General features: G+C 35.9%; 5 protein-coding genes and 1 pseudogene across 5 annotated transcripts; 1 reads left to right on the top strand and 5 right to left on the bottom strand.

Annotated features, from left to right (window-relative positions):
- Window positions 1-2,827: 2,827 nt before the first annotated feature.
- LOC18607988 (DNA-directed RNA polymerases II, IV and V subunit 3) lies at window positions 2,828-5,017 on the bottom strand. The gene is made up of 3 exons (XM_007042440.3): window positions 4,474-5,017; window positions 4,124-4,361; window positions 2,828-3,351 (listed from the first exon to the last, which is right to left on the bottom strand). Exons 1-3 carry the CDS (start codon window positions 4,917-4,919, stop codon window positions 3,079-3,081), a joined length of 957 nt encoding a protein of 318 aa, XP_007042502.1. The 5' UTR covers window positions 4,920-5,017; the 3' UTR covers window positions 2,828-3,078.
- Window positions 5,018-5,333: 316 nt separating this feature from the next.
- LOC18607989 (uncharacterized) lies at window positions 5,334-7,072 on the bottom strand (annotated as a pseudogene).
- A 996-nt stretch (window positions 7,073-8,068) lies between these two features.
- LOC18607990 (cyclase-like protein 2) lies at window positions 8,069-12,867 on the bottom strand. The gene is made up of 7 exons (XM_018114459.2): window positions 12,428-12,867; window positions 12,078-12,122; window positions 11,067-11,139; window positions 9,989-10,086; window positions 8,781-8,851; window positions 8,483-8,622; window positions 8,069-8,250 (listed from the first exon to the last, which is right to left on the bottom strand). Exons 1-6 carry the CDS (start codon window positions 12,774-12,776, stop codon window positions 8,497-8,499), a joined length of 762 nt encoding a protein of 253 aa, XP_017969948.2. The 5' UTR covers window positions 12,777-12,867; the 3' UTR covers window positions 8,069-8,250; window positions 8,483-8,496.
- Window positions 12,868-14,220: 1,353 nt separating this feature from the next.
- On the bottom strand, window positions 14,221-16,977 carry LOC18607991 (cyclase-like protein 2). The gene is made up of 8 exons (XM_088804072.1): window positions 16,486-16,977; window positions 16,350-16,394; window positions 16,188-16,260; window positions 16,001-16,098; window positions 15,787-15,857; window positions 14,654-14,791; window positions 14,525-14,570; window positions 14,221-14,449 (listed from the first exon to the last, which is right to left on the bottom strand). Exons 1-6 carry the CDS (start codon window positions 16,883-16,885, stop codon window positions 14,666-14,668), a joined length of 813 nt encoding a protein of 270 aa, XP_088660198.1. The 5' UTR covers window positions 16,886-16,977; the 3' UTR covers window positions 14,221-14,449; window positions 14,525-14,570; window positions 14,654-14,665.
- Window positions 16,978-17,261: 284 nt separating this feature from the next.
- On the bottom strand, window positions 17,262-20,629 carry LOC18607992 (cyclase-like protein 2). The gene is made up of 6 exons (XM_018115992.2): window positions 20,185-20,629; window positions 20,016-20,060; window positions 19,793-19,865; window positions 18,208-18,305; window positions 17,851-17,921; window positions 17,262-17,644 (listed from the first exon to the last, which is right to left on the bottom strand). Exons 1-6 carry the CDS (start codon window positions 20,603-20,605, stop codon window positions 17,519-17,521), a joined length of 834 nt encoding a protein of 277 aa, XP_017971481.1. The 5' UTR covers window positions 20,606-20,629; the 3' UTR covers window positions 17,262-17,518.
- Window positions 20,630-23,289: 2,660 nt separating this feature from the next.
- On the top strand, window positions 23,290-24,791 carry LOC18607994 (Leucine-rich repeat (LRR) family protein). The gene has a single exon (XM_007042449.3). It carries the CDS (start codon window positions 23,443-23,445, stop codon window positions 24,589-24,591), a length of 1,149 nt encoding a protein of 382 aa, XP_007042511.3. The 5' UTR covers window positions 23,290-23,442; the 3' UTR covers window positions 24,592-24,791.
- Window positions 24,792-25,222: the final 431 nt, after the last annotated feature.

Genomic DNA, 25,222 nt, shown 5'->3' on the forward strand with positions numbered 1-25,222 from the left:
CCCAATCAGTTAAATTTTCAAAGAGGGCTACAACATTTTAAATAGGGTCTTGTACTATATGGTTCTTAAGTGAGCGCCAAAAGCCATCTTTTGCTGTAAAACATGTTCATCACATTTAGACCCACTCCCTCTCTTTTTTGGTTGATATGCTTTTGGGTGAACCACGAACATGGATTTCAATGACAGTAAGGAAGACAAAGATTCAGACCAATTACCAACAAGAACTTAAGCAAAAGGACAAACAAAGCACCAAGCAAATTGGAGTAGTAAAAAAGTTCAAGTAAATGACATGAATCCTATTGCCCAACCAGTCTATTTAAAGCTTTCAAGCAATTAGTCTCCAACAAGATAATTTTTTTGAACAGTCAAAAGATTATGAAAACTTGTCATGGAAAAACAAGCATTTCAAAGAACTTCCACCCCAAGACCCAGTACTCACTAGTCATCCATTAGGTGACAATCAAGCAAAAAATTAATTAGGTCCTTTTTCATTAACAATTCTGGATTATAGGGAGGCCAGCAACTTAGCTGTGTCTCTGTTGGTTATGGATGGTAACAACTGCAGTAACAGGTGTTCAATGAACTCTCTTGGCTCATGGTAAGAAGTGTAGAAACCTCTAATTTCCGTAAGGTTAAATATACAGGACATTTTCACTCATGCTTATGTCCTTTGCTGTCCTTGCTGCAATAAATTTGCAGTAACATCATGTTTGTCACTCTCACAATCTATTAGTAGTTCATTGCCACAATACTCAAATTAGTTAGAATGTCAAAATCCCAACTGACCACAACCCTACAAAATCGATTTTTAAAATGTCCAACAAGGTTACAAAAGCTCACAGACAGAATTTGATCCCCCCCAATATCTCCAGAAGAAGGCACAATAAGGAAGCAGCTCGAACACAACATGACACAGAATTACCGCCAACTGATGAAAAAAGCATCCAAAGAGTTAGCCATGGAGTTGGGAGACGATGGAGACATCACATTTCTCGTTGTTTTGTTCGATAGAAAACTAGCTACATATATGTTTGACAGTGAGATGGTGGATTGGTGGGTTTATTTCTGGACACCATTATTTTTACCATCAGAGGCAGCTCTGGCTTTGGCCATGCCATATTTGCAGAATGGGAAGAACTGGACCACATTTGTTTTACCAAATAGAAGTAGAACCCGTGACTGTCTTTACACTTTCATGGTAAAGTAGACTACACGCATGAACCGTGCTGCATAAAGAATTAATCACAGAAACGTAGTACATTTGAATGGCAAAGAAAGTAATGAAAATTACTGTTTTTGGCTGAAGAAAGGCCATGCAATCTTTTGAGTTGTAAAAATCTCTTGGGTTTGACTCTGCATTGAGCCACTGCTTTTCTCTTCTATCCAGAAAAAATAAAAAACCCAGTCCCAGTTTCATCTTGCGAGTTGATAAGTGGAGGAATAATGATGTACTAATGAGCAGATGATGTCGAAAATTGAAATTCGAGTGATTGAAGCATGGCATTGCTTTGTGATAGGTATCGTCTCTATTGGTGATGTACTTGATGGAAAGAACATCAGAGGAAACAGCTTTCTCCCCCTGATATATCACAGGTCTTTTCTCATTTCCGCCAAACCATTTAAACCATGCCCGTCGTTTGTCGTGATTAAATGATTTTACAAGCTTGCAGGAATTCTAATCTAATCATATAAAAATCCACTGGTCTGGATTCGTTTGCCTGTACTTGACAGATTGCATATACTAATAATATATCAACTGTTCAGCACATATCACAATTTACTCCTTGTACGACGAAAAACAAAAGCAACATGAATATTTGTATTCCCAAATTTTGGGCTCTGATCTGCCAAAGTTGGGATCTCAATCCAATTCTAAACGGACCAGTCGACAGAAAATCATTCAAACTCCAACCACACCTCGATTTATGTTTTATACAATCAAGGCCCATCATCGCATGATACTGGGGCTAGGCCTCGTTGGTTTACGGGGCGGATATAGAACCCCAGCTCCTGCAAAAACCAGGGTTCCTTGATATTAAATGGAAAATTTTGCCCAGAAAAAGGAAAAAATGGCCATCATTGCCAACGGAAAAACTCCACAACACCCAAGACAGACATCCAGGGGTGCAATCATTAGCAATAGCTTATAGAAGAACAGCTGAGTAAGTACTTCTGTGTCCATTGCGAATCGCTGAGTCAAAAGAAAAAGGTGCATTAGACCAGGTTAATAGTTCAATGCAACATTTGGTCCCGACTCGCAGTTTTTTGTGCCAGGATGTCAACAGATAGCGTCTAATACAATTCACTCTAGACAACTCTCCCACCAACTTAAAAATAATCAAACAGGCGGTAATGGCAAAATTCTGGATGATCTGGAAAAGGTGCAGAGGTGAACAATTGCACCTATCAATATCTCATGTTAAACCTGCTGGAAATAAGCTGTTGCCAACCTTGAACATAAACATTGGATCAATCAGAATCTATACTGTGATGAAAGATCAATAAGTTTTAACAGATATGTTAAGCACTGATAACATAATCCATATTGCCTATAATGAAAAGCAGCTTACATATGACTTAACTACACTTACTTGCTCGTCAAAATTTACATAAAATCAGAGCGGACAAGTTAAAGCCCACTACAGATTGAAGCAAAGATGCTTAACAAGGATGAATTTCAGTCACATGAAAATAGTGTAGTAATCATTTTTCAGCTTGGTTGACAATTTGACAAATACCAAAAGTGAAACTTTATCCTGACATAAAACTTTTAACTGCCACTTGAGGTGAAAAGTAAAATGCTACCATACAGATAAAACAAAGCAGAAACACAAATAAAACGGCTGGTAGTTTGAGCAAAGTAATAGTACAAGCTAAATCATTTGTCAGTCCGTGCTTCACAAGCTGCTTAAGTTTAAAATGGATAGCATATCTGCTGACAAGTTTCACAAAGAAAACAAGTAGTCAATTGTACCCAAAGATATTTAAGAATTCTAAAAAAAGAGGAAGTTAGTAAGATGTAAACATGTCTTCTCCAAAAACATAAAAATGTCAATGAGCAGCTTTTTTACAAGTGGATCATCCTCCTCGCATATGAGCACCAAGTTCACCAAATTGATCATCAGCTTCCACAGTATCCTCAGACAGGCGAACTGCATCCAGCTTCTGTTTGAGGACTTCTATAGCATTAAGTACCAACTGAGAAGCTTTGATCGCACCAGTGGATTCAACAGTAAAAATGAAACTGTCTTCTTTTGCATAAATCTCCACAAGGCCTGGCTTTCCCATAGCTTCAGCTTTCTTTAGCACTTCATCATCGTAGGTATATGCCTCTGGATCAACCACCACAACCTGCTTTCCAAATAAAATAAAAATCATGGTTAAAAATAATAGTAGTAACAACAGCAGCAGCAGGGCAAAAGAATAATCTCGAAAGGATGGCTTGTGAGTTGTGACATATGGATTGAAACAACAAATTCAAAAGCATTCGAAGCTGAAGCAAGTGAGCATAGCCATCAACAAAAAATATAACAACAAAATAAGCATCTAATCTGCCAATCTATTTCATAAATGCTTCAACTCTATAACTGGCATAATAGTTACTAACTACAATATTGTATTAACCAAGAATTCTAAAACAACAACAACAAAATATGATGTTCAACACAGTAACAGTAGGAGTAGGCCCATTTAACCGAAAGGCTAACACAATGTAGTTTGACAGCTCACTTCTTCAGCCAATTAGCCTATCAGATAAAACAGAGTAGTAACAGCCCTAGTAGAAAGAGATAAACCTCAACCCAGAACCGTAAAGTAAATCTCAACTTCCACCAATATCCTCATGATGCATAAAAGTCAAGGCACAACGCTCGGAACTATTTTAAGATAGATATCAGGCTACCAAAACACACAAACATTTGCCAGATAAGGCAAACAAGGAACTTCTAAAGGACCTTGATTGCGTCGACGGTAATTTTATTATACTATTGGAATGATGAAATTAAGTAAAACCAACAATTTCTATAACAATCTAGACCTAGTTTGATAGCCATACAAACCAAAACTTAATCTCAACCAATTTCTTTACTAGAATTAATGTAAGACGAAGAAAGAAAAGGCGAACCTGTTGGGTATTAGGATCAATATCAAAGACTCTAGTAGGACTACTCTCAACAAAGCTTTGCTTCTCCTCAAGCGTCAAGGTTTCCATCATATCTTCATTGATATGAATCTCAGGTTCATACATGAAAGTCACAGTCGCAGCCGGTGACCATTTCGCATGGTCTTTCCCTATACCTTTCCTCGCAATTGCCCTCAGCCTCAATTCTTGCCCTCGCCGTAACTTCACAATGATAATCCCCCTGCAACCAAACAAAAATTTTAATTTTCTATAAGTCTCTAACCAAAAGAAAAAACCTAATGTAATTGTCATTTCGAATAATTCACAAATTTATCCCTAAAAACCCTAAACACCTTTGCTCAGAGGAATCGTAGCCAGCGGAATCGGTGAAATCGACGGGAACAACCGTATGATCGGAACTATAGAGATCCTTGCTGGTAACATCGAGGGTTTGATCGGTCATGCATTTGGCACGAAGATGGAACTCGACGGAGCAGAACTCGCACTGGCCGTCACCGTCGCATGCGTCACAGTCACGCGAGAATCGCATCGACATGGCGCGTTCGCTGGTGAGAGGGATGAGGCCGAGGCGGTGGGCAATGAACTCGTCGTTAAGGACGGAGGAGTTGACTTCAATTTCGACGAGGTCGATTGCGATGGTGGGGACCTCGGCAATCATGACGCGACGGAGGGCGTTGGCCATGGAGGCGTCGGTGTCGCGAAGCTCGAATTTTGCATAGTCGTCTTTCAGTTCGCGGATTTTGACCTTGGGGAATCGCTGGTAGGAGACTCCCTCCATTTCTGAAATTTGATTGAATGGTTTTTGGCTCTGGAGCTAAAAAGCCTAAAATAGAACCTGTAAGCGAAGAGGAACAGAAGAGTTGACAAACCCAAAATGGGGTTTTGGTCGATTGTCGTGTCGGCTTGTTACACTCACTTGAGTACCAAGTGACGTCGTTTCTTCCTTAGCTAACACGCTACTTGCTAAATCCTCCTACTGTTAATAGTAGTTAACTTGTTATGATTTAAATGTGTTTCCCAATAATTTTAGTTTTGGCTTCATGCCAAATTGGACAGTACTACTAGCACGACATCTACATATACTATAAATAAATAGACATGTATATCAGCAGAGAATTGATCCTCTGTTTCTTTATTAAAATCCAATGTCAATTAGTGAACAATAGTTGTACAAAACGAAATACTTAGCAGTAAGAAATGTAGTAGTAATATGGTATATATTGGGGTTGTGTTTTTCCTCTTCCCCGGTAGTTTATGTTCCCGTTCTTATTATTATCATCATTCAATTCAAATTATCATACTAATAAAGAAAAGCCAAAAGCCTATCTCTTGCAAACAACACAGTCTGGGGCAAACAGGCTTGAAGTCTGAAAATCTCTGTCCCCTCCCATTACTGGCATTTTTGCGCCAATGTTTAGGTGGCTTGCGTAGCCAAGCTTATAAGTTTGTCCCAACACGCCGTTCGCATCATCACTCAAAGAGTAGAACTTGAATCCAAGATCAAGATGAGCAAAACAGTCATCTTTTTTTATGCCATAGTTGTGAATCCTGGAATCTTCCTCAGTGATGGGCACCACCTTGGCTGTGATCTTGAAGTTCCCTTCAACTTCAACTATAACGTTATTGGTGTCACTAGCTCTGGTGATGGAGACGTTGGGCACATTTGCAGATTGCCACTTGTCGCCTTCGGATTCAGGGAGAGTAACAGGTTCTCCATCAAAAGTGAGGCTGAGGTCGTCAATGGAGTCATCCCATGTAGAGGTTTTCAGGGCACCAAGGAAGAGATAGTGTTTGTCGAAGAGGATTGCAATGGACTGCACCCAAGTGAAGTCCCTCTTCATGTTTTGGTTTCTCCTGCCAATGAAGTGGGCATTGATGTGTAGGTTGGAGTCGGAAACAAGGCAAAAGTCTTGGTCCGTCTTGCCATGGAAGTAGAAGGTGATGCCGTCGCCACCTATGAATCAAGGGTCCTGGCACACTGCTGCTGGCCTATCACACTCTACCGTAAAGCAAACATAGGAGTTAGAAGAATCGTCGAGTTATATATATATGATGACGCATAAAAAAAATTTCTATAAATTTGTTCAAAATATTCTCAGGGTTTTAAACGAACACTGACACCCAAGCAATGTCCTAAAGAGCATTTCATTTATGTCTACAAATAATTTAAGCTTTGCAATAATGAGGTGCATTTGAGACTTACTGCAAACAGGTTTGCAAGTGACGCAATCAACCTCACATCCACCGGGGCAAGAGCTGGGCGTATATGCTTCATGTTATAACATTGAGGGTAGTTTTCGTTCTTGCATTTGACGGTCTTAGGTGAGGTATATGGAGGAGGATTCTGTGACTGAGTGGGAGATGGTGGGGATGCAGGAGGATTCTGTGATTCTGTTGGAGGAGATGGAGGAGTGTAAGTAGTTGGTGGAGTTGGAGTGGGAGGAGATGGTGGTGATGGAGGAGGATTCTGTGATTCTGTTGGAGGAGACGGTGGAGATGTTGATGGAGGAGTGTAAGTAGTTGATGGAACTGGAGTGGGAGGAGATGGTGAGGATGGAGGAGGATTCTGTGATTCTGTTGGAGGAGTATAAGTAGTTGGTGGAGTTGGAGGAGATGGTAAAGGTATCGATGGAGGAGTGTAAGTAGTCGGTGGTGTTGTAGGAGTGGAAGTGTTGTCATCACCGTCTGGGGGAGAAGCAGGGACTGATGGAGGACTTGAGGCTCCGACACACATTCAACTGTGCATTCACCACTGGGGCAAAACTTTGGGCAAACATGCTCTAAGCTATAGCAGTACTTGTATTTCTTGATCTTGCATCTTGCATGGCTCAGGTGGTTGGCAATACCAGGTGGAGTTGCCCCTGCCATACTAAGTAAAACCAAGAGGAGAATGGGCAGAAGGTGCATTTTCGGTTGAGCCATTGAAGCCATCAAGCTGAACCAGACTTGAATTTATGATTCCTGAATGGTTGGAACTTGAATGGCTTGCTATGTTTTGTGAGATTGACATTGCCAATCACCCCTTTTATAGACGTCCAGTTGGAGAATTAATGAACACCAAAGTGCCTAATATTTCGGATCAATGCTTTTGGTTAAGTGAACCTCTCTCATGCCAATTCAGCAAGTCAATCAAAAAGGGAAAAAAGAAAAAGAAATGGGCGAGTCAGGCCAATCATGTTAGTGTTGCTTCTATTTGCTTTGGATATAAACATGGCATCACTTAACAGTGAAGGGGGAGAGGGCACTTACAGCAAAAGCTGCTTTCCTTCACCTATACATGTTTTTTTGTTGCTATATATGAGGCTCTTCTTTACTTATTCTGGAGAAATAGACAGCCAAAGGTGCTGAACAAGACAAGAAAACTCAATAATTCAAAATAATCTCAAAGCTTACAGCATAAGAAACAGAACATAAGATAGATGTTGCTTGTGAGGAAGATTTGCAAGGGGCACTTTCCTTGTTACTGTGTGGTCATCTCTGTTTCAACATAATAAGCGGTGGGCTAACTTTTAAACCATGCATTCTTGTAGCTCCCGCTGTTGTCCTAACCTTTGGTTTCCTTAGCAATTGCCCTATTTCTTGGATTTGATTATCAGCCAATTCAAAAAAAAAAAAAAAGTCTTTCAACTTTTCCTTAGTCTGGTCCAAACATTACTAAGTTGTTTGGCTACCTTTCTGGTTTACTTTTGCATTTAAACTTAGAAGTTTCTCTCTCATTTTCTGGGTTCACTTATTTTAGTGGTGAATTGCCATAATTATTATGCATTCTATACCTGTGGTTAGGCAAATTTCTGTGTCATCCATTGCTTTAAAATATGAGACTTCTCTGTTTTACGTCAGTATTATATTTAGTTGAAATCAGAAATCATTCCCTTTGGATGCAAGTGTGATAACGATGAAGCACAAGGCTTATCCTGTCTCATTACATTTTAACAACAATCTGAAGAGAATTTGTATTGAATGTCAAAGAAGATACAAAGTATAGATTCCTCGATATTCAGAATGAACAATGAGCTCAGGAAGTTTTTATTCTACAACCACTCCCACCCCCCAAAGGCGTTTATTTGACACTATCAACCAACCTGTCAAGGGTAGCCTTTCCTACTCTCCTGCAGCAAAAGGTTTGCATGAGTAATGTCTCAAACTTATAAAAGCAAATTTATAAGAGCATTTCTGTTTATTTCTATAAAACAGGCAATCCTCTAGAAAAAAGGAAGAGTTTGACCAATATAGAACTCACCTCCTAAAGGTTTTGTTATTTGTTATCACTACTAATAATTCAGAGGTACATATACAAGTCCTAACTAAAGCGATAATTGGTTTCAAAGCGAAAGAACTTACTTGAAGAAATGTTGTCATGCAGTGAGAATGCATCTTGTTGGGCATCCATCTGCACCGACCATCCTCAGAGGTAGGCAATGGACAGTATACTTCCCTGGCTGGATGCCATCGAGGTTCAGACCTTCAACAAGAACAATTTCCTGAAGAATTTGAGCAGTTTCAGAAATGCATTTCAACCCTTCTCTATAAACCAGAGTAAAGAAAGCCATAACAGATGGGTTGGGGCAGAAAAATATTTTAAAAAAAAATTAAAATTAACAGGCTCTCAGATTCACAAGAGAAATCTCATTATTCTTACCCTTTTCTTTAGAAATATATGATGAGTTGGGGCAGCATCAACATAAGCAGAAACAGATAGGTAATCAAGTCCTACAATTCATACAGACAGATGAATTAGTACAACTAAAAGTTCTGCCAAAAATCGAAGCACAGAAATGGCCTTATTTTCTATAGAAAATGATTGCGTTATACTGCTTTGATTGCCTGATTTTGGTAATTACCAATTTGTGCTATTGAATCCGATCAAGTTTTACTTTCAAACAAAAAGTGTTAACAGAGTGGTAGGAAGGAAATTTATCATCGATTGCTTTCTTCCCTCAGTTACTAACACATTCTGTTGAAGTGACTCGCAGGGGTGTAGGGTGGAACTGTTTTGGGAGGCACGGCCCTCCTAAATATTTTTGAAAAATTTTAATTATTATTATATATATATATATATATTTAATACATTTGGAGAGTAGTATAGTTATGGAGGTTGTGATCCCTCAAAAATTTTGAAATATTTTATTTATTATATATTTTAATACTTTTCAAAATAATTTTTTATTTAATAATTAATATAAATAATAAATAATAAAATGACCTTACAAACTTTAGTCAACATTATTCCAATTTAAATTTATTCACACCTCTTTCTCCCTCTCTTTCTTTTCTGTTTTTGTTTTTTTATTTTACTTCACACTCTCTTATGTAATTAATTACTGAAACAAATTTTATTCTTTAAAAGAGAAATTTATGATCTTGTGAATTTTTTTTTCTTCTTTCTATTTATATTATTTAACTATTATATAAAATTCTATATATCGTACTTAACTATTTATATTTTATACATTATATTTTACGAATCTAAAAAACATTGTCGAGTATAACTTTTTTGTAAATTTTTCTTTCTAATTTTTTTTTATTTTTATGTTATATAAAATTATTTTTTATTATGAATCTTTTGATTGTTGTTTAAATGTAATGTATTAATTTTAAAAATTTTTAACTTTTATTTTTTTTCATTTTTGATTTTCAATAAAAATTGACTAATTCTGCCTATAGTGACTCATAAACTGAAATAATGATCACACTGACATTTATCTACCCATCAAGCCAGAACTGAAGAGCAGAAACTGTGGCACAGATGCACAAAGCCCTGTTGTCAATTAAGGACAGGGATGCTCTACCAAACAACTGTTTTTGAAATTAGTCCTGTGTGTTAACAAGGAAAGTCTAAAATCTTACCCACAAGTTTGATGTCTGTGTTATCAACCAACCACTGTGCCCCATCCTTCCTAAATCCTGTGAAGTTTGAAGCAAACTCCGTTTTGTGCATCAGCCCCCTGAACATGAAAGTTGACATACATTTTACTATCATGAAATCATTTGTAAGTTTCAGCAAATCAATTCTGGTTCAACAAAATCTTGAGTTTGAGAGAGAGGCTCTTTTTGTTTTAATGGAAAGAAAATACATTTCATTAAACTTTAAACAGCCCCTGAAACAGAAATTGCAATATTGAAATTAAAAGGGGTCACTTCTTAACTCACATGTGAACCCATTTACAACAACCTACTTTTTTTTTTCTTTTTTGAAAATTTATGAGTGGAATTCCTAGACAAAAAGAGATATTGAGACAACAGGAAAAACCTTTGTAATAACAAGAGTAGAGGCATAGAGCACATCTTTCAGCATGGATTATCTTCTTGTACCTTCATGTGGGTAATTGATTTAACACATCGAAGTATTTCATTTCTATGTTTATAGTGATTGCCCCAGTAGGTTTTAAGATATTAAGGATTTGGATAATTCAGTCAAAATATGCTCAAAAATTACCAGCTCAGTTTAGGATGTTGATTGCAACAGCACCAAAAACACTACACTTGACTGACATGATATTCACAAGCCAATGGGGAAAAAAATGAAATTCATTGACTAGTTGCCCAGGTCTTTTTCTTCTTATTCTTCTTCTTGAAGCCTAAACGACTCTGTCCCGTTAACTCTTTTACTATTAGTCTATGAATTGTACCTTAAACATGTTTCTTGCTAGAATTAACTGTCATAAGTCCTAGTCTGGTAACATCATATAAACAGGCTTCTGTGAAAGTTCAAAAATGGAAGAACTGCAAACATGTCAATAATGTGATGCCAATTCTGGGGGACAAAGCACGAGTTAAAGAACATATCAAGCAGAGTGTCAAAATCACTTATTTACATATTGACATGCTTCAAAAACATTATGAAAAAGGAGCCCACCGTACTATATTCATTTTGTTCATATGTTAATAAAGACAAGAAAATAGATCTAATTACATTAATGTTTACCTGTCAGTGTTAAGTGTTCTGAAAAGCACACGATGTACTCCCCTGGGAATATTCAAGGACTTCATAACTTCAGCTGTAGAAAGCATACTTTAGTTACTACAGCTAAACGCAATTAAAATTAAGAAGGATTAAAGATGATAAACAAAATTTCCCAACTTCCCATCGTAAAAAAGGGGGAAACCAGAGTTAATCTACTTTATGATGGAGAAGATTTTTTTTTTTTTTGAAAAGTTAAGAGTTCATTCATAAAGAAAGGATGTCCATGTACATACAGAGGAGGGTCAAAGGCTGGAAAGAGCACAGTCTTAGCCCTCTGATCCCATACTGGTAGACAAAAACACCAATAACCAACCCTGCCCTTCAAACCATTCACCTAAGCATTTACATATAGCCCTTAGCCAACACTTCCCACCAGCATAAAAGATTACAAACCACAGAAAAAGTCAGTAAGGCAGGGAAACATAACCAGCGTGCCTGTTTCCTTCTCTTGCTGCACCAAGCAAAAAATTCTAGAACAACCAAATTCAAACTCCCAGATTTACAAAGACCAAAAACCCCTTGTTCCCCACCCAATCAAAAGTGAATCCTAGCCACCGAAGACCACCACCGGTAAGGCAGACTCCAGGACCACATTAAACCCCTGTACACACAGATCAAGAATCTTAAAACATAAAAGAGCCATCTACCCAGTGAGAAAGTGAAGCAAAGCAGACAAAGCTCTATTTTATGATGGAGAAGATCTATTTTATGATGTTCTGCAACAAAACTCTAGGCGGGGCTCGGAGATATCCATGATTATGATATCAGACCAGTTTTTTTGCGAGACCAGTTATTACTACTTTATACTGAAATTAGTAGAATTGACAGGTATTGCTGCATATGAATCCCAGAAAAATGAATGATTCTAGAGTGAGCTGAAGTGACATTTAGATCCAAAAGTTTAGAGAAACTAGAAAATGAAGTAAACAGATTTCCGATTATAAAAGGGGAAACTACACTAGGAACACTTACCAGTAATGTTCTTATCTCTTGGAACATCAACTACTAGAGCAGGACCTATACAAAGAATAAAACACGTATGATCATCAACAATATCCACGAAAAGAATGCAGAAACTGATTAACAACACAAAACATCAGAGCAAGAAAGGCAAGAAAGGGTATCAATCAAATCCCCAGCGCTAGCTAATCATCTATGAAAAATCAACCAAAAGAAATTAAGAACGCTGGTAATTTGCTGGTCATTTGAAGACCCCTCCTTGGGATGAGCTAAATTTCAAAAAATGTAAACACCAAGTTTAAGAAGCACAAAAAAAACTGCAAAAAGAAACAATGAATGGCTTGCTTATGGTACCAATTTACCGTTAAGCGTTTGCAGGCTAAGAGTGGTAACATCAAACCCCTCCTCATAGTACTTCTGGAAGAAATGGCTGGGCGCATCAACGTGAGTGCCAGTGTGGGTTCCCAGCTTAAACTGAGAAACATTTGCTATGGAGCCATTTCTAATGCTGGAAACAAGCCAAATGAACTGACCAAGCCCCTTTTGGGACTCAAAGGTTGGCAACTCAGAGGTGATTTTGTGTGTTATATCAAAGATTTTGCCATTACCATAAGCCACAGCAGAACCGGAGAGGATGTTTACGGTGAGTATCCCGGCACAAAGTAGCAGCAGGAGGTTATGTTTGTTCATGGTAGTAGCCATGGTAACCATGGTGTAACTAGTAAGTAGTAAGTTGTAGAGGAAGAAAATCAATAGAATGATGAAATGAAAAGGACGTGATTGGTGGAGTGTTGCAGTTCAAGTCAATGATTACAGCCAACTACATATAATCATACACTTTTTTTTTATCTTACGAATGCCTTGGAATAGATCGGCCAGCCATATCAGATCCAAGGGCTAGATTAATTTATTTGGATAGAAAAAGAAAAGATTGTGCCATCAAACATCGAAAGGCAATATTTTGCCATCTGAATTTGGGGAGATAAGTCTAAAGGTCCAATCCTGGCCGCCCTCGTGGGTTCAATTGTTAAGTGTTCACTGTTTCTTTTAGCAATTTTTTTGTATATAAAAGAAATAGTAATATAAACAAAATTATGGACTTTTGACAATTTGTCTGTTATTCAGCCAACAAGCCTAATCCAAAATTTCTTACACAATCATAAATGATGGATCCCATTTGAATCACACATTTAGACATGCGCAGCACGTGTTTGCGATATTTACAAAAAAAATATTAAATATAACTTTTATTTAATAGTAATGATAATAATGTTTTTATTTAATTTATTTTACATTATAAAATTTCTTGACATCTTTATAATCAAATCTAAATGAGTATGGTAATAAACTTTTTGAAGTCTTTTGAGATTATGTAAATCTCTCTTATTAATTTTAAGTACAATTGTTTTATTAAATTAATATAGTTATTTGAATACATACATATCAATTATTCCAACTTGTTTATAAAATTTAAAAATATGTCCAAAGTTCTTAATTTTGGCCGCCCTCATGGGTTTGACTTTTTAGTCTTCAGCAATCCCTTTTTTATAAAAGAAATACTAATGTTGTTCTCGATGCCGATACTCTTTGTAATTTGAAGATTTGGTTGTCCTTGTATGGCTAGCGTGTAGTGTTTCAACAGGAATCTAACAAAATAAAATAATAAAATAAAATTTTTAATTGATTTTTTTTAATTTAATAAAAATATTTAGTCAATCACTTTTAACATCTTTTAAATTCACTTATATATAGAAAGATAAGTCACCCAGGTCAAAAAATTATGAATTTTTCTAGGCAAAAAGTGTTGTAATGAAATCCATGGCTTTGATTCGCAATCCACTGAAGGATGTCGAACTTAAACACAAATCTGAATCACATAAATGTATCCAAAAAGATTTGTTTTCTTCAATGCTCATGCAATTTCTGACAACCAATATCCAAAAGTCTGCAAAACTCAGCCAATATATGAAGAAGCTAAAGCAAGGTATGGCCCATATAAACAAGAGCAGGAAGGAGACGCACATATAAACACAACCCATATACTGACACACATATTTATCTTTCATAGAGATGGCTTTTCCAATTATGGATCTGTCAAAATTATTTCGGGATGTCAAGAAGACTAATAGACATCATTGCCGACAATTGCAAGCAGTGACCAAATCTAGCCATGATATTCAGAAACACTACCAAATAAGTGTATGTTCCTAATGTCATCAATCAAAAAGCTAAACAGATGCATTACAAGAAAAGTGTACTTCAATGCAACTAAATTTCTGCACTACATCCTCTCTACAAGTGTGGAACAGCCTTCAGTTCAAACTCATCAACTCTTTATTTGTCTTATTCCGATCAACAACACCCCTTAGCGCTATCATTTTACCCTGCAAAAATACATGTTGAGTCTTCCACCATAACTAACTAGAGAAACTCGTGAAAATATAGATCGTTTGTTTTACCTAACATAAGAAGCAGTTAAGCGTGTAGCATTTGCAGAAGTTAAGCCTGCAGTAGCAATTCCATGCCATTAGCGTGAAACGCATGCTTTGCTTTCAATAGTGGAAACAATTACAAAACACAGGACTTACAAGGAATATATATCATTTGATGAGAATGCATCTTGTTGGCGATCCTTCAGCACCAAGCAACCTTAAAGGTAAGCAATGAACCGAATATATCCCAGGTAGAATGTCATCAAGTTTTAGGCCTTCCACAAGAATGATATCCTGAAGCAGATAACAAGCATTAGCAATGTTTGGGTGTTTGCTGTTTATACCACCTTTTTCTCCTTGACTCAGAGTACTGAGTAACAAAACTGAGGACTTTATGTTACCAAACCTATACACATTAAATAACTTGATTTCAAGCTTCATTAACATTTCACATTTAGAAGACTAGAACCAAGACATGTGAGAGGAAAAGGGAAACAGAAACCCTAATCTTGGAGCAGATATATCATTGTCAACTAGTTAATCAATTTTAATGTGGTTAAATCCATTAGAAAAGCCATACCAATTTTTACTGTGATCAACTCTGGCATAGTTAGAGCTTAAAACACCAACATCCCAAGAAGAAAATGAACAATTAGACTTAAGGGTTGCAATTTAATGAGCAGAGACCTAAGAAACGTCCCCAACACTTTGTTCATCCAAGAAACATGATGGTTGGTTGAGTCCCCAATAACAGTCAGGTCAAACTAAGGAATGAGAACGAACAAACCATTAAGTTGCTAATCTCACAGTACTACATTGAAAATAATTTAAAGATGGATTTTGCAAATGAGTAGCCTAAGGGCACCTCTTTAAGGTTAATTGAAATACTATTTGTAGTATTATTTTTATATTAAATAGTAATTGACAGTCAATATTATGAATTCCAATACATTAGAAGAATATATTGCTTAATATAATAACCTTAAAAATTGCCCTTAGCTCATTCATTAGCAAAATGCTTGAAAGAGATACTCCTTAATATAAGCCAGGAAATCAAACTTGGCCAAGAAGACATTATGGAATCAAGTAATAGAAACACACACGGTAATAAATGTACACAAAGTAGTTCGCTGCAATTCACGAACTTAAGAAGCAGGAAATTACATTTGACTCAGCAATAATATGAAGTGGTCATACTGGACAATCAAGACTTTCAAAGATAAATGGAAAATTAATTGCCAAAACTAAAACACAGAAGATAGTTAACACATTAGATGATGATTTCTTACCCGGCCTTCTAGGAAAACAAGATGAGATGGAATCAGATCATCAAAGGCTGCAACAGATAAGTAATCAATTCCTGCATTTCAGAATAGAGACAGACAAATCAGCAAAACTACAAGAGTTCTGTGTTGAGCTAACAATAACCAGAACTAATTTAAAGTTTCGTAATTTGATTAAAAGTAACCTTTTTTTTTAGAATTTCTGAAGGCAACATCTTACCAACAAATTTGATGTCAGTGTTTTTAACCAACCATTCTGCCCCATCCTTCATAAATCCCACATAGCTTGTGTCAAACTCTTTCTTAAACATTAGCCGCCTGAAAGTTGACAAATTTAAGCTCAGATTTTGCATTCTTTGAACTATAAAAGCTGCTCATCAGATTCCATGGAGTATTTATGCAATCACCTGTCGGTATTTAATGTTCTGAAAAGAACTCTACGTATTCCCTTGGGTATTTTCAAAGACTCCATAACCTCAGCTATAATAAAGAAAAATAGACATAACTATAAACTTAAATACTATGAAAAAACATGAAAATTATGAAAAAGAAAATGCAAAGGTACGGACCGGTTATATTTTTGTCCCTTGGAACATCTACCAGCAGTGCAGGACCTATAAGGGGAAAATCCCCCCAACAAAGATAAAAAGGAGAATCAGAAATCAGTTATCAAATAAGTGAATTATTTTTAAAAATATTATTTACCGTTAAGTACTTCCAAATCAAGAGTGTCCACATCGAAGCCGGCATCGAAGTACCGATCAATGACGTGGCCGGGAGCGTCGAGGTGCGTGCCGGTGTGAGTGGGAAGTTTCATCTCGGAATTATTAGCTAGGGAACCGTTTTTCATGCTTTTAGGCAACCAAAGGAACTGTCCTATGCCGTCTTTGGATTCCCACGACGGCATGTCGGCGGTGTACCTATGGCTGATGTCGAATATTCTGCCATTACCGTAGACTTCGCGACGGATGGGAATCAGATTCTCGTCTCCTCCCGAGAGGCCGCAGTCGGTGGTGGAATCCGTCCCGGGGATGGAAGGGTATGCGGTGGTGGCGGTGGAGATGAAGGCGGAGGAGAGGAGTAGTAGGAGGAAGAGGGGAGTCATTTTGGGAGTGAGGGAGAGGGAACGTAGAGTTAAGTGAACTGAGTTTGACGAGGATTCGTAAGAACTATCTACTACCGGTTGAAATCGTGCGCTAGTATGATTGGCCACGCGCTTTTTAGGCAGCGTGACTGTTTACGCTACATAGGCTGACTTTTGAAAGGAGAGGTTTATCCGTTTGTGGATGACGAAATTAATATAAAATGAGAGATACTGGTTTAGTTGAATTTGATCTTCCATATCTTCAAAACCAATAATTTGATCTCATTATTTATCTTTTAATAAAAAAAACTCTAGTATATATAAAATTTAACTAAATCTTTTAATTATAAAATAACAGTTTATCTAATTCAATACCATAAACACATCACACTATTAATTTATTGATAGCCAATTCTTCTCATTATTTGAGACAAACCACTTTGCTTACATTACATGCTACTAATTTAGGACCAGCCGGCTCTAATTTCCTTCCATACCACTTTGATTGTCTCACTGATCACCCCCAGACTCCAGGGTTATTATTAATTCCTGCAACAGATTTAAAGTCTAATTTGCATAAGCATAGCAAATCATCATAGCTAGCAGCTACTACGACCAAATCTCTGGTATAACTCCGAAAGACTTGCATTTGCATCATTTCATGAGAATGCATCTTATGGGTGATCCTTCAGCGCCAAGCAGCCTAAGAGGTAAGCAGTGGACAGAATATATTCCAAGTGGCACATCATCGAGCTTTAAGCCTTCCACAAGAATAATTTCCTGGAGCAGCAGATGGAATAATGTTAATGACTCAGAGTTTTGACACCCCTTTTCAGCAGATTAAAATTCCATGTTCCTTTTCTGTTGTCTTGAAAACAACTTTGGCAGCTAGTTTTAAAACCATGGATGAAGATTCAAGGGGGGAAAACGTAAAATAACATCTGCTAATTAACCAAATATGCATCATACTGTAGCAATGTTCTTACCCTGCTCTCAAAAAATTCAAGATGAGCTGAAACCAGATGATCATGGGCTGCAACGGATAAGAAATCGATTCCTACATTTCAAGATAGACAAATAAGTCAGCGCGAGTAGCAATATCTTAGTACAGTAATCAGATACCACAAGAGGATTTTCTCTAATCTCCCAAATATGTCCAAATTAAAAAGAAGAAACATCCTTGGCAGTCAAAAAATTATATCAAGTACTGCACTTATGTCCTAATATGAAGTTAAGACTTAAAGAACATTTTGCAAGTTTTAACGTAGAGACATCCCAGCAATTCGCATCCATCACTCTGCACATATCTCACATTTTTTTAAAACAAAAGCTATATATCTTACCCACAAGTTTGATATCAGTGTTCTTCACCAACCATCTTGCCCCATCCGTTGTAAATCCAACATAGTTTGAGTCATACTCCTTCGTAAACATAAGCCGCCTGAAATTGAAAATTTTTTAGCCAGAACTATCATTTACCCTCAGTAATGTAATCTCTGTTCTTCAAACAAGCTGAATGTACAGATGAACGGACTGCTGTGCCATGGAGTAACCATTTTCACTAAAAGGAACTAGGATGCTAAATAGAGACCGGATGGTAGAATGAATGAATAAATGAATGGAACCATCCTAATAAACTGGAAAAATCATACTAATAAGCATGTTTGGTACAGGGAATAACTAAGCTATTCTTTTTCTATTCCCATGTTTTCTCTTTACCTCCGTTTGGTAAGTAATGTCGCAAGGAATAGCTATTATTTAGTATTAGCTATTCCTTAAAATGGGATAAAACTCAGGCTTAACCAAACTCAAGCTCTTTCATGAGTTTTGTTATTCCATGATTGGGGGAATAGATTTAAAATGTGAGAAGACTAAAATACCTCTTATAACTTGAAAATATTACAACCCTAAACTTATAAATATTTCTCTCTTCTCACGTTCTTTCCTCTGTCATTTTCCTTCTAACTTGCACTCATCACCAGAGATGACGACAACGATGGTGATGACGACGGTTTCACTACCGAATATGATCGAAAAACGTCGATCAATTGAAGAATCACCGGATCTGGCATCCACGACCTAATCTAGCTACGAGAAGCATCGGATCTAGTGCTTCCCGATCAGATCCCCATGGTTGGATCTGACACTCTATGGTCAGATCCAGTCGCAGGAAGCGCGGATCTAGTGCCTTAGTGGCAAGATCCGACCACATGGTGAGTTAGATCGACGTTTCATTATACTGATCACTTTTTTGATAGCCAACCCATAGAGAAGAAGAAAGGAAAAAAGAAAAAAATAAATAAAAAAAATTATTTATAAATTTTAAAATATTATTATTTTATATATAATTTAATCATTATTGATATTAATATGATTAAAATATTAATATTTTAAAATTAATGTTTTATTTATTAAATATTAATATATTAAATTTTTAATGAGTATAAATAAAAAATAAAAAATTATTAATATTTTAATAATATTATTATTAAATTATAAAAATAAAATATTAATATTTAAAATTTTATAATTAAATTATGCTAAAATATTAATATTTAAAATATTAAATATTAATATTTTAATTAAATTATAAATTATAATATTTAAAAAATAAAATAAAAAATAATTATATATATAATAAAAGATATTTTTATCTTTTTACTTTTTATTTTTTTTATTTCAAAATTATTGTTACCAACCAAATACTGTAATAGGTCATAATAACTATTCTTGTCTTATTTTATTCGTCGTAATAGTTATTTTATTTTATTCTCACCTTATTTTATTTTTACATAATAATTATTTTATTTTCACGTAATAATTATTTTATTTCATTCTTATTTATTTCGTGAATCAAACATACTCATAGTATTTTAACCTTAAATTAAGCTCAGCTGTTTAAGTGCTAATATAAATTATTTCAACTACCTGTCAGTATTTAATGTTCTGAAAAGCACACGACGCACTCCCTTGGGAATTTGCAGTGACTCCATGACCTCGGCTGCAACCAAAACCAAAGAACAACAAAAAAAAAATTATAAGCTGTTATCAGATTATGCTCAAAGCAAATTTGATCATTGGGTACCCCCAACATCAATACCAAACAAAAGAGTTCAACTAAATTCAAAGAATGGTAGTTGTAGACAGATACCAGTTATGTTCTTATCCCTCGGCACATCAACTAACAGAGCTGGACCTGTAGTAATGAACAGATGCAAAACCATCAAACATGTAGTAACGTTTTTATCATTGATAATGATAGAAGAATTAAGAAGAAGAAAACGATGAAAATTTATTGTGATCAATAAAATCAAGAACACCGTTAAGGACTTCAAGATCAAGGGTGTCGACATCGAACCCAGCATCAAAGTAACGGTCAATCATATGGCCTGGCGCGTCGACGTGCGTGCCAGTATGGGTAGGCATTTTCATCTCAGAATTATTGGCGAGAGAGCCATTCTTCATGCTAGCAGGAAGCCACAGAAACTGGCCCAGCCCGTCATTGCTTCCCCATGTCAGCATGTCAGTAGTGTATCGGTGGCTAATATCGAAGATTCTCCCATCACCGTAAACTTCCCGCCTAACAGGAACCAGTTTCTCATCCCCTGTCGAAAGAGTGCAGTCCTGAGGGACAGAAGGGTAGGCGGAAGTGGTAGCGGTTGTGGGGATGGTGGTGGATAGGAGGAGGATAAGGTAGGGGAGAGGCAGAGGGATCATGGTTTTGGTCATTTTTTGGAGCATGTGGATATGATTCTTATGAGCTTTAGATGCTCTTGTAGTTGATGAACAATTATTGGAGCATTCTAATCATTTGACAGTGACTACCATTTTTGTTGGGAATTGTGTGTGTGTGTTTTTTTTAACAATTTGTCCTTAGATAATGGTTAAATGGATGAGCTGAAAAGGAGATAAATAATTAAATAGATGGACTAATTAATTCTCTCTATTGGAAGATGCAACAAGCTGTTTTCTTCTTCCTTCAAATTACCGTTGATTATTTCCAAGTTTAAAGTCGAGTCTCCCCTGAGTTTCTTTGGGCCCGAATCAGTACGGATGCCCATCTTCGAGGGCTCCCGCTGAGTTTGTGAAATTTTTAAGTACTTGAACTCTTTTCCAAACTCATGCCAAAACTCATAAGATGCCATAAACACACTTAATTAGATTGAGTAATGTGCTATGTCTACTTATAAAGTCCCATTTTTTATCTCATCCATACGGGAATAAAAGAATGTGAAGTCGTGGAAATTCAAACACACAGAACAAAACAAAACAAAACAAAAAAAGGTGTACTGAGAAGATCAAATAATGCAGCGTAGGAGCGACCTGACGAGATTTGGGCCAGTTGATATTCGGCTTTGGCTAAATTTTGTGGATGAAATATCACGACGCATTGCAGGGTGGGGTGCCCCGAATATTATAAATATCTCAAGTGCGGCGCCATTGTTACTGTCAGATTCCTTGTGGACCTTTCTGCCTAAAAAAGGCAACTCGAGTAACAGGAAAACTTGGTTCGGCTCGTTTCGAGGTGTGTAAACGATTATTTTGATTAATTTGATTTTAAATGTCTAGTAACTAAATTCATATTTAAAATTAATCAAAATTAAATCAAATTATAGAAATAATTGAACCAACTGAAATCGAATTAATTTGATAATTCGGTTTAATTTTTAAAAATCAAACTTGATAAATTTTTTATTTTTTTATTTATATATATTTATTTATGTTATATTTTTTTAATAAATCAATACTATAAAAATATTAAAAATAATAATAATAAATTATAATAAATAAAATAGATCCTCATATAATTAAAGAAGAATTAAAGAGGAGAAGAAATTAGGTTTAGGATTTATTTTTTATGTAAAATTTTCATAATACATTTTTTTAAGTTCGATTAGAAATTTTTTTAACCGAAACCGAATCGAATTAATTTTGATAACCGAACTATCTTAATCAAACTATCTAAAGAATCGAACTAAAAAAATTAAATTCATTTTGATTCGGTTTAGTTGTTCGATTCGATTTATATTTGCTCACCCCTGCATATAGGGACACTTCTTTATCATTTAACTCAAAGTCTCAAACCACCATGAATCGGGTTATAATGCTAATTCTGCAGTGATGTATCATTTTCTTTGATTTGATTCAATACTTCCAAGAAAGAATAATCTAGTCGGTATTCATAATAATCTTGTCAAACCTTTTGATTATTACTTTATTAGTATAACATAACAATTTTCCCTGTACTAGGAGAAAAAGAAGATAAGATAAGCTGGAAAAAAAGGTTAAAGTTATCCAACTTGGTTCTACCTAAAGCTTTGAACTAATGGCCAGTGGGGTCAAAGACTCACAAAGGTAAAGTGGGTAACCACCCATTGGCCATTTCTACAGTTGAATGCTTTGTTTAATTAATTGCTGATAATGAACTATCTAATTGAGGAAAATTTGGCGAGGCTCCAAGCAGAAGGACCACTAAACATAGAGGTTTAAAACATGACAGCTAGTTTCTTCATTTCTTTAATGTCCCTTTGTAAGGTTGTTGTAAGCGAAATCTTATGGATTATGATAAGTTCGTGTTGTTTAAATAATCGGATACTGCCTGCATGTATTTTTTAATTAATCACCTACTTGTGTATCTAGACAATCAACTTCAAAAATATCAGTATTATAATACAGCAACTTTTTCTTCTCTTCAACTGATCCGTTAATTAAAATTCAGATGAACATATTATCTTAAGCATCATTATTATAGTAAACGAAAGCATTTCAAAAGATTTTAACTGTGAATTACGTAAAATAAATGCTAAAAGTTCTCTTCAATTATAATTTTGCTGAATTGAATTATAAATGTAATGAAAAGGAAACACATAGAATGGCTTTTAGTCAACTTTTAAATCCCATAACAAAAGTATGAAAAAATTCAAAAGGCTTGTAAATATATAGAATACCAAGTATATATGCTGCTCAACAAAATCGAAATTCAGAGATACGGGTAGTGAGTTGTGACAACCTCTCTAACCTATTACGTTTAATTAATAATTTTTTATTATATTTAATTAAATTTTTAAATTTTTATTTTAAATTAAAAAAGTTTTTATAATTAACAGATATTAATAAAAATATTATTAATCATTTTATATTACATGATGTTAACGTAATATATTGATATGACATAAGACATGACGAGTCGCATGAATTTTTTCAATTGTAATACTATGAAATATAAAAATAATAAATAATATTTTAATTAATGATAATTAATAATATTTATCTAATTTAAAATAAATTTTAATTTATGTTTTTAAAAATAATTTAATAATTTTTTAAATTATTGTACTTAATACATGCTGCTTAAATATCTGGATGGTAGATGAATAAAATATTGAAATGTAGGATTTGACCAACCACACTACAAAATTTGAGTGCTGTCCAACCGTACATGAAATTTCCAAACCACGTTCATGCTCCTTTAAGTTTGCATCATTCAATAAGCTCTCCCATTCCATCTACTTTTGAAAACGAGAAAAAGAAGAACGGAAAATTAATACGCCCAGAAGAAAAGGCAAAATTCTGTCTCCATGTTCGACACTTTCTGTTTTCTTCTTCTTCTTCTTTTCAGATTTTCTCTAGCCCAGGCCCTTACCTCACCGCAGGACATTTCAGCTCTTAAAGCCTTCAAGGCCTCCATCAAGCCGAGTTCAATCCCGTCATGGTCCTGCCTTGCTTCGTGGGACTTCACCACCGACCCTTGTGCCATCCCTCGCCGGACCCACTTCATCTGCGGCCTCACCTGCTCGCCTGACTCAGCTCGTGTCACGCAAATCACTCTTGATCCAGCTGGTTACTCGGGCCAACTCAACCCACTCGTTTCCCAACTCACACAACTTACCACTCTTGATCTTTCTGATAACAACTTCTTTGGCCCGATACCTTCTTCCATTACTTCCCTCCGCAGTCTCCAAAGTTTGACTCTTAGGTCCAACTCGTTCTCTGGCTCAATCCCTGACTCAGTTGCTACCATCAAATCTCTTGAATACTTGGACCTTTCTCATAATTCTCTGTCTGGGCCGTTGCCAAAAACACTGAACTCGCTTTCTAGTTTGAGGAGAGTCGATCTGAGTTATAACAAATTCACTGGTTTTTTACCAAAACTGCCATATAACTTGCTAGAGCTTGCTTTAAGGGGGAATTATTTATCTGGGTACATCTCAAAATCCACTTTTGATGGGTTGACTCAGTTGGAAGTTGTTGAACTCAGTGAAAACTCGTTCACCGGGACACTTCAATCTTGGTTCTTTCTGTTACCGTCATTACAACAAGTAGATTTAGCGAATAACAGCTTCACACGCATCGAGATCTCAAAGCCCCCCGGTGGTAACAGCGACCTTGTGGCTGTTAATCTCGGGTTCAACAAGATCGAGGGAAACGTCCCCGCGAATTTCTCTGACTATCCTCTGCTGTCATCTTTGTCGTTGCGTTACAATCGTTTACGTGGCGCCATCCCATTGGAATACAGCAAGAAGAAGTCATTAAGGCGGTTGTTTCTGGACGGGAATTTCTTGATTGGAAAACCTCCGTCTGAGTTTTTCGCCGGTGACACATCGGTTTCCGGTAGCCTGGGGGACAATTGCCTACAGGGATGTCCAGGATCTTCTCAGCTATGCATTCCTTCACAGAAATCTTACTCAGTTTGCAAGCAAGCTTACGGTGGAAAACCAAGGTCTTAATGTCGGATTAGTGGGTCAATGTTTTTCATTTGTTAATTACCTAATATTAGCAGTTTGTAATAGAAATATATACATTTTTTATTTTATAGCGAGCGAAGGATTTATTAGTATGTATGTATATATGGGATTAAAAAAAAAATGAGTGGTGTCAGTTATGGTGACGATCCCTTCAGTTTGAAGTAAAAGTGATGTTGATCTCCCATGTGTTTCTCAATTCGTAAGCATTTATTCCAATTAGGGATAATAATTAAACAAATAGTATAGTGACACCACTGTTATTGGTTCCCATACCAAATTAGGAACCCCCTACCTATTATAACTTTTAATTTGTTACTCCATATTAATGTAGCTCGGAAACTTCTTTACAGGACATTTGAGAATAAAAAACAACCCAAAAATTGACTACTAGACTTTTAATTCTTAAATAAGCTTTTCTAAATCAACTATTTGACCCATTGATAAAAAATTTATTCAAGGTATTTTAGTTTGCAAAATAAAATAGAGAAAGAATAGAACGGTTATTATTTAAAAATAAAATAAAATAAAAATAATTGTTATGTAATTTGATTAGGAAAAAAATTGTTATTATAATATATTTTAATTTCTCAAAATGACTAGTCCTATCCTATCC

Source organism: Theobroma cacao, chromosome 2 (assembly GCF_053813885.1).
Source record: "Theobroma cacao isolate CCN51 chromosome 2, ASM5381388v1, whole genome shotgun sequence".
NCBI lineage: Eukaryota > Viridiplantae > Streptophyta > Magnoliopsida > Malvales > Malvaceae > Theobroma > Theobroma cacao.